We start from the raw sequence: 9,763 nt of genomic DNA, 5'->3' as shown, positions 1-9,763 counted from the left end.
AAAAACTCCACTCCTAGGCAAAAAATAACACAAAAAATGGGCCAACTAAGCTTTTAGTTGTCTTAACCACAAATTATTGGTCCGGAAAGTAGCTGTGTCTTCGAAAATCTGATGAGAAATATAATTATAAATGCATCTCTACCATATTGGAAAGACTGGTATTGGTACTTCACTAAGTCATTTAATGCTTTAGAGAACGAGAGAATATTGCAGAATGGCTTGCTTCCCACAAATGAAAAGTTGTTATATAAAGAGGAATGATCAGATGCCATCTTTTAACAAGATGTGCTCCTGCCCAAATTGTAAAGACAACTAAAATGTGGTTTGAGAACAAGTCCGTCAGGCTCGTGTTTTGGGCTGGTCTAAATCCAGATTTGAACCCTATAGTGAATATTAGGTCCCACATTAAACTCAAAGCCATAAAATACATTTTGTAATATATTTCTCTTTCATAAAAATATTTTTTTCCACAGACCCCCTTGTGGCTCCTAGTTGTGATTTTTATTTATTCATTAGTAGCTCTTTTTTATGTTGTTTCAAGGAACACATATGATGATTGAATATGCATTTACATGTGGGAGGGGGAGCATGGTTATACTAGAATAAATAAAATAAAACAAAATATAAAGCAAGGGCCCTTTTTAGTGCAACCAAAAGTACACAACAAAACAACTTATGCAAGGTCATGGTTTTATTGAGATTTTAAAGAGACTACACATAACTATGATCAATGTAAGACACTTTAAGATAATAAATTACAGTGGAAGAGCAAAACAGCACCAGAACACATCAATCACATGGGGTCATCATGATGTCCTTCAGTTTTGTCAGTCCTCTACGCCAGTGAGATATTTATTTAAAAATAATTTGTTTCAAATAAATTAGTTTTTAGTGACGTCAAGTCAGCTGACGACAACAAGAACAGGAAAAGTCCATTGGTTAAAATTACATCTCCAGTAATTACTGTGTGGCTGCTGTGGTGTCACCTGGAAAAAACCTGAAATGCTGATCAGTGTTTGCTTACTGACCAACCCAAAGTGGAAAGAAAGTCTGTAATGCCAGAAAATGAATCACAAGTTAACTGGCATAAAAAGCAAATCACTTAAATAAATAAACATTTACACAGAAAAGCAACCTGCATGAATTTAACCTTTGATAATCTGGGAATGACAAGTTGAAAACTACACACCAACAATACTTATCCATTATATTACATAAATAAAACACCAGACCAATTGAGTCTATGAAGATTCTTAGTCACATATCATAATAGAATGTCATAATAGAATTTAAGAATCTAAGAAATTAATATACGTTTAACCGCTCAATAGAGTGGCTTCATAGTCACTTCTTAAGAAGTCGTTTCTTTATATTTTATGTCATATTCAAGTATTTTTTCCTCATCAAACAGAATCCAAGGTAAAAAAAACAAGCAGCAGTCAATGTCAGATATTTCTTTAGAGAGTCAGCAGACTCTTGTTTTTGGTATAATTAAGTATAACTAAAACCCTCATTTGCCATCTATTGTTGTTTGCTTAAAGGAACACATACAGAAGCATTCCATACTTAAAGTGTTTTAAGAATCAAACAAAAATTATCAGTAAAGTTATAAAACACGTTTTTTTTTTTTTTAATACTACTTTTCTAAAGAAAAGCCAAAGCATTTAAAACGTCAACATGAGCAAAACAAACAATAACAGACATCCTCCCTTTCCGAAACCGCCAGAGTCTTCAGCAGCTTGGACCCTAATTGTCCCTCAAGAGAAAACAAAATCGCATACTGTAGAGATGCAGGATCCAGTAAGAGAGAGGAAAGGCCCATGAGGAGACGTCTAATGGGAGGCAACAGTCAACCACTGGGAGGGAGGAAGATAAGGTCTGAAGTTTGCTTGTTTGTGAATGATAGATCACACAGTGTAGTCCAGCTCTGCATTCATCTTGGTGTACATTTCATAGGTGGCATCAATAGTAGCTGTGAAGTTAACTAGAAACTGCCGCACTTTGTCCAAGCATTCTTCGTCCTTGACCTCTCGCCCTTTAGAAAGAGCTTTGAGAAAATCGGATCGGTATGGAGCGGCATATAGTGCTGCCTGAAAGAATGAAGACAAGAGACACTCAAAAGGTTTGTCCAAGCATTTACAGTCGTTCAACAGACATTCTAATTTATTCATTTACATCAATTCAATTTGAATTTCCAAACGTGTCCTTTGTTTATTTCACAATTTTTTAAAGAAGCTTACTTTAAAGAGCTTCTGAACAAACCAGCCATGATACTTCTTCAGTGCCATCTCATAAGCTTTGGTGATATTGACTCTGATGAGGTTAGGGTTGTTTTCATCCTTATCCCCATCCACTAGACTCTGGAGAAGAACCTGGATAAAGCGTAGCCCCCTAACAGAAAAACACAAGGGTTATTTAAAAGGTTAGTTCGCCTAAAAATGGAGAAGTTTAACAGAATGTTCTAGGCGCTCCTTTTTAACAGAATGAAACAGAATGGGGACAAACTTTGTCAAGCACCAAAAATGTCATAAATTATAAAAGTAGTTTGGAACAACATTATAGGGCTAGTAAATGATGACAGTTTTAATTTTGTTATCTACTATTCCTTTAAAGTCACCATAAAATTGATACATCCACATTTTTGCTGGAGGAACATGTAACAGAATAAAATGGTGTGATGTGTGGAGGCAGCAAGGTTCAGTTCTCAACCACAGTGCAATAACCAAAAACAACTCAACTGGTGAAGCTTCTGCTTTGAGAAGCTCCACACACACACACACACACACACACACACACACACACACACACACACACACACACACACACACACACACACACACACACACACACACACACACACACACACACACACACACACACACACACACACACACACACCACACACACACCACACACACACACACACACACACACACACACACACACACACACACACACACACACACACACACACACACACACACACACACACACACGTACACAACCTGGCATATGTTGTTTACGGGGACTCTCCATAGGCGTAATGTTTTTTTATATTGTACAAACTGTATATTCTATCCCCCTACACTAACCCTAATCCCTAAACCTTACCCATCACACAAAACTTTCTGCATTTTTTAAAATAAAAAAACAAATACCGTTTACTATGTTTTTTCTATGTTTACGAGGCCACAGGAAGTGGCACAGGAACTGGCATATGTGGTTTACGTGGGAATCACATTCGCACACACATTCCTGTACATCTTTGTGAGGACATTCATTGACACAATGCAATTTCTAGCTCCTTACCCTAACCCTACCCATCACAGCTAACTGCCTAACCCGAACCTTCACCCTAAACCTACCCTTAACCTAATTATAACCTTAAACAGGCCTTTAAAGGGCTCTCAGAAAGTGAGGTCCGGCCAAAATGTCCTCACTTTACTCTCTTTGTCCTCACTCCACTGGTCTAACACAAACTGGTCCAGACACACACAAACACACACACAAATGCACGCAAACACAGAGCTCTGGGGAAAGATGCTGCTTAAATTTCCAGTGTTTCCTCTCATCCTCCAATCACAGCAAATAGCCAATCATTGGAGTCAGATGGAACCTGTTACTTCCTGCTTAAGGGAAGTAAAGAGCGAGAAACAGGGAGAAAGAAGGGGGTGGGGGGAATATACCTTTGGACGGGAAAGTAAAGAGGGAGAAACAGGGAGAAAGAAGGGGGAAAAAAATACAACCTTGGACGTAAATAAATTAATTTAATCTTTCATCAAAATAACTAACTTCCATCTCTTCTCTGATGACTTGTTTACTGGCACGCGAGCGGGACAACCTGTCACTCACATTAGATAGCAGCAATAGCAAACCACAACAATCTAATCAATTCCCCATGGACAAAATCAAGTCCCACCCATTTTTTTTCCTGTTTGAAAAGTTATTTCTATCGAAAAGCTATTTCTATCGAAAAGCCATTTGCTTGTTCGAAAAGCCATTTAGCTATCGCAACTTCCGTTTCATGCCAATTTTAAAAGGAGAAATAGGAAGTTTAAAAGTCCATGTTTTCATTATGCAACATTTAATTGTACAACCAAAAACTGTCCATTTTTTTAGTTTCACTTCTCGAAAATCAAAAAAGGAAAAAAAAAAAAAAAAAGCGTTTCAGGCCCAGCCTTGCCTTTTCAGCCACATGAGGGCAAGCGTTGCTCCTACTTTTGGCCACTCGGATCCATGCATCTCTTTCTCTGCTTCCAAAATGTGCTGCAGGGTTTTAAACCTGGTGGGGTTGCTGTCATACACAGCCTTGATTTTCTGTGAGAAAAAGCAGAGGGGTGGGTGGAGTTCAGGTTGTGATATTGTTATTTGATATTGTGTGATAAGTTATATTGTTCAATGCTTATCAACCGTTTATGTTTATATGTTTATGTAGTGAACTTACAGTTATGTTACCCGCAATATCAGCCTTGATGGGGGAAAAAACAGCAGAGCCGAGGCAATCTAATAGCAGATAAGGAAAACAGGTTAGTAATATTTGCATACATCAGTACAAACTTTATTAAAATTTTTGCATGTATTTGAAATGTCCCCTGAAAGAGTTGCCATGCAACCTACATGAATTGTTATGCGCATGTGAGAACACAACATTCTTTCACAGAGATGTGAGATAGTCCTCTCTTTACTAGATTTTTTACAGGAAAGTGGCAGATACACAGAAAAAGAATTGCCGATTCTGATCCCAAGAACTCAGAGTGAACTCTGACATTACCGCCTTAAAAAAAGAGCAATGAATAATTAACCGTGCTTAGAGAGCATGACAGATTTCTGAAAGCACCCATGCGGTTCATTAAAGTTTCAGTACCACCCATTATCACATTGAGACCAAATGCATTGCAAGACTAATAAACACCTGTGGAAATGGAAACACACTGAATCACTGATGTTTCCATTACTGCAACCAATAAATACTGTATATGATTTTTGTATTAAAGTTCTTGTTTAAGAAATGTTTGATCATGATTTACTGTGGGTTTGGTTGCATGCATGCACTGCTTAATTTTGCAAACATAACATGCAATGTTACATTTCTGTGTCATGTCTATTTAAAATAAGCAAAGTAGATTTTGAATGCAACTTCCAAAAATAAAAGAAGCTGTATACAGTTGTTAGATTGTATAATTATTGTATAGTTATTTTAATAGTTAGGTTGCAGGTCTAATTAGATTAAAAACCTTATTACTACTAGTCTCTAAATAGGGATGCATCGATATTAACATTTTGGCTGATACTGGATAAGCTGACAATTATTTTCATGTTATTCATGTTAAGGCTGTTAACCAATTAATTTGCTATTTATATATATACCCTTAATTTTTCCTACACAAATAAAAAATAAAACAGTCAGTTTAAATGCTACAAGTGAAGTTATACATTATAATGTATATTATAATGTATGAAAATGAATATTAATTTTGAGATTTGCTAAAGATTACACTTAACGGTGCTAGTAAATTATTAGAATTTTTAAACACTTTTAGTGAGAGTTAAATGATGACAAAGATAAACTAAATGTAAAAAAAAGTGGAAATGAGCATGCACAATTAAATATATAATTTTAATATTTTAATATATATTGACAGATAGCGATAAATAAAACATGGTACCAAGAAAGCGAAGACTGCCACTGGTGCCCCCTCACAAAAACCGATGTATGACAGGCCAAAATCGAAGACCCATACAATAAAAATGCCTGAACTAGAAAAGCCCTAGAAAGTGATATAAAGCATGTGTTCCTCAAGTGAAAGCAGGGCCGTCGCTAGTGGGCGAAAAGTGGTGATTTCAATAGAGGAGGACCCACCCCATCAGCATCCCTCGCCCCCGAGACGCGATTTCAACTGCGGGGGACAAAGCCCCCTGCTACCGAGCTGCACCCGGGCCAAGGACAGTAATGATATGTTCAACAGTGTAGGGTTCAAACCAACATAGCCCATCATCAGCATTTTGTACTGATAGCAAAAGGAGCATCTCTTGTTACAGAGAACTCCAAATGAGCTCAAACACTGCTTACACTTCAGCGTTTTCACTGTAAATGAATGCTTACAGGAAAAGAAACACACACATTCACTCACATGTCGAACAATGCCAGCCCTCCCTCCAGTTGTTTCTGGTGTTTGTACTCCACACAGGGCTTTTTGTGATAAAGCGTTAACTGTAAACAAGGGCTGGTAAGCTTAATTGTCTTTCTGTGGGAGTAAGTGACATTCTCAACGACCAGTGTCTCTAATCACGTTATGACGTCACGCGATCATAAATATGTCTCCTCCAATCACAGCCTGCCATACAAAGTCCATCTACTGAAGCTAAGTTCATAGATCTGCGGACTCCACCTGGAGTTTCTAGAAGAACAAACATAAAACATATAAAATGCTTCTATTGAGTATTCTCTAAATTTCATTAGAAATAATATTATCAACATAATCGTTTGAATGAAAAGGTTTAGATAAAACGTGGCATTTTGCATAAACTGACATGATGGACTCCACAAGTTTGAGCAAAACCTGAACTTGGTGAATGGTGAATTTGACCAAGAAAAGATTTACATGTTTACTTTTTTTTATTCTAAAATTGTTTATTTTCTATTTTTAGATAGAATTTAAAACACACTTATAGACTCCACTGTAGTTCTTTGCTGTCACTACAACTTTTAGTTTATTCTCTCTCCGTCATACTCAGTTCCTTTTATAATTAGGCCTACATCATGAAAATGACCCTATTAGTGATGGCTATTGGCTAAGATAGAAAAGTACATCGAGCACTAATGTGAACACTTCAGCCTTGGCGTTTCAAGTGGCAAATTCATTTCAAATGCATTTTTCATATTAATACCAAATGAGGCTTTGAACAAATAGGACCTAATGTTCCGCTCTACCAATGAATAGAGCAGGGCAACTCAACACCATTCTAATCCATTTTCTCAACTTCGAAAATCGAGGGCAGCAGATTAAATTATGCATGCAATAGGTTTGTGGACTTCTTTGTGAAAAGAAATTTGAGCCAAAAAAAGATTAGTCCTCAGTAGCAAACAATGGCTTCTGCTTGACAGATAGGCTTTGTCTGGCTCTACTAACAACTTATGAAGAACACTGGAGATCTTGATCAGGAGTGGAAAATCTCACCCCTGATCAAGAAGCTGGAATATCCCAGAAAATCAGATGATATCAGACTAGTCTACTGATTTTTGGTAACAACACGTGTATAACTATGTAATTGAATCTTTTTAAAACTCGGTGAAGACATTATAGCGAAATGCATGCATATACATGTTACTTTGTTTCCATTCTGAAGCGATGACTGAGGAAGGGGAGGAACTTGTAAACCAACATTAGGCGTTTTGTATTAGATATTGTTGAAATAGCTACTTTAAAATAACTTTTCTGACGACCTGAACAAGTTACATATAAAAACGAACACTTAAAATCAGAAAGTATTGTCCTAAGGATCATTTTGAAAACCAGCCTATGAGGCCGTTTCATGACAGCAGAGCTCATGCTCAAATCTGAGCTCAAACTATGAGAGATGACGGAAGAACCTACCGAAGAAAGGAGGAAGGTGAGACACCGCCTCGAGAAACGGCCGGGTTTCCACTTGTTTGTCGGCTGGAAGTTGCCGGAACTGGTGCTCCATGAGAAGAGCCATGATTGCCTAAAGTGGGCGAAAGTGACTTTTTTTGTCTACAACATAAGACGAGGACAACACAACAGAAGTGAAGACAGAACCCGGAACTACCCCTGGACAGACAGACGCAGCGTTTCGAGTTCTTCTGATAGCGCTGCACTGCACAGCTGGACGGCCCCCCTGCACCGCCCCTTTATGCAAATATATGTAGACTCATCACGGAAACGTTCAACATGTGGGCGGGGACTCTAAAGAGGAACCAATCATATCACGGGGGAGGGGCCAAACTGTTCAAGTTTATAATATATTCTCCTCAGAGCCCACACTTTATAGTGTAGTCATGAAAAATGTTACTGTACATTAAATAGCAATTAAATATGTTTTCTGTTATGGAAATATGCAATATTCAATGTTCACCTAAACCATTTTTTTCCATCTGTCGGATATTATATTGATATATAACATTTTTTTTTTTTTTACTCACACCAGTTAACAGATGAATCAGATAAATATTAGTACAAAATAATAAGAGAAAAACTATCCAGTGTAATGATCATTATTGACATTTGCTTATGCTTATGGCTTATTTGATCTTCCCAGATCCATTTATATAATTATGGTCTCTGTAAAAATGCTGATTATTAGTGAAGAAAAAAGATTCCGTTTTGTCTGACCATTGAATGCACGACTGATCAGGTATTAAATCAAGTGTTTTTATTTTGTACCTTAATTTCACTATTGCTTATTTGTGGATTATTTAAAGGAAATAAAATAATCATAGAGCAGCTCAGGTTTGAATCCTTGCTGAAAGTTTAGGGCCCTCATATTGTTAATAATTAAAATGTCCTTTACCCTGTTGCTGACATTAGAGGTTTAAGCGGGGAGTCTTTCTGACGACAATTAGACACGATTATCTGGTCACCATTAAACATTCACATGCAATGTTTAATTCATCCACCAGTAGGCTTAACCTACAATGACCCAGAAACTCATGTCTTTTATTAATACTGCCTTCAGATTTGCCTCTTTATCTCACACCTCAGCTGACTGCTCATTTTTAATCAATATTTAATTTTCTATGGTAGAGTGTTAGACACTGCTGTCACCTTCACTGCAAGTCTTGATCACGTTTGAAATACCCCTGGAAATCAATGTCTTCATGAATTCAAAATCAGAATATTATTAAAGGGCTAGCATGCCTAGACTAAAGAGTGCAACAGTCAGGTTCCAACAGTAAAACTCCATTCATTTTCTCCATAGGGAAATTGATTATAACTTATAAACCTTTAAAGACAGGCCTTAGTAAGCAACAAGGTTGTTATTAGATAGCATTTGCTGCTGTTGAAGCCTTCAGCCTGGCTACCTTCAGCCTGCATTATTTCAACTTAGTTTTAAAATAATCGTGTTTAACAGCGGAATTTCATGGTGAAAAACTACATTACACACAATGCTGTACAGAAAATCCACCAATCAGCAAATCGGTTGACTTGGTTTATAAAGCTTTAAAGAAGACCCTATGGGAGAAATGAATGGAAAAATACTCCTGGAACACAACGCTGCTGAAATAGTGGGCGGGCACTGTTACCATCTATACGTTTTTTAATCATTTTTGATTCTTTTTGAAACATTTTAAAATGGCCAATGGGGTGATAAAATGATATGGGTAAACATTTAGCACTCACTATTTTAGATTAAATCAGTCTAGCAGAGTTCAAATTGTTTATAAGATTGTAAGTGACTATTTGAATTGTATGCAATGCTAATTTGGGGCTTTGGCAACTATATATATACTGGCAATTTTACAATTATGTAAATTAATCACTCTGAAATTCTTCAAAGACCCAGTAAAAATAGTGAACATGCCTGCATTTCCTTTTAAGCTTATTTTTCAAATTCATCAATAAAAAATATTTCATTTATACTCTTGTTTTAAGATTAAAGAAATAAATTAATTTACCACATCTGTTAATGAAAACTTAGATATCATGTTCACATATTTATCTGCTGTAAATTAATGCACTAAAGAAAAAATAGCCTAAACAACCCCCATAACAAAATCGCTTCGCTCTGTCAACCCTATTTGTGC

The 9,763-nt window shown here is 36.8% G+C and overlaps 1 protein-coding gene across 2 annotated transcripts; it reads right to left on the bottom strand.

The window, feature by feature from the left end:
* Positions 1 to 675: 675 nt before the first annotated feature.
* On the bottom strand, positions 676 to 7,856 carry gltpa (glycolipid transfer protein a). 2 transcript variants are annotated; one of them, XM_079816207.1, is made up of 6 exons: positions 7,789 to 7,856; positions 7,596 to 7,704; positions 4,445 to 4,503; positions 4,184 to 4,317; positions 2,241 to 2,391; positions 676 to 2,090 (listed from the first exon to the last, which is right to left on the bottom strand). In XM_079816207.1, exons 2-6 carry the CDS (start codon positions 7,696 to 7,698, stop codon positions 1,908 to 1,910), a joined length of 630 nt encoding a protein of 209 aa, XP_079672333.1. In that variant the 5' UTR covers positions 7,699 to 7,704; positions 7,789 to 7,856; the 3' UTR covers positions 676 to 1,907. The 2 variants fall into 2 exon arrangements, with proteins under 2 accessions (XP_079672333.1, XP_079672332.1); XM_079816206.1 differs by having other exon boundaries at positions 7,596 to 7,817.
* Positions 7,857 to 9,763: the final 1,907 nt, after the last annotated feature.

This window comes from Gobio gobio (assembly GCF_949357685.1).
Source record: "Gobio gobio genome assembly, chromosome: 4".
NCBI classification, from domain to species: Eukaryota; Metazoa; Chordata; class Actinopteri; order Cypriniformes; family Gobionidae; genus Gobio; species Gobio gobio.
The sequence above is the reverse complement of the archived record's forward strand: the minus strand, read 5'-3'. Positions and strand labels throughout refer to the sequence as shown.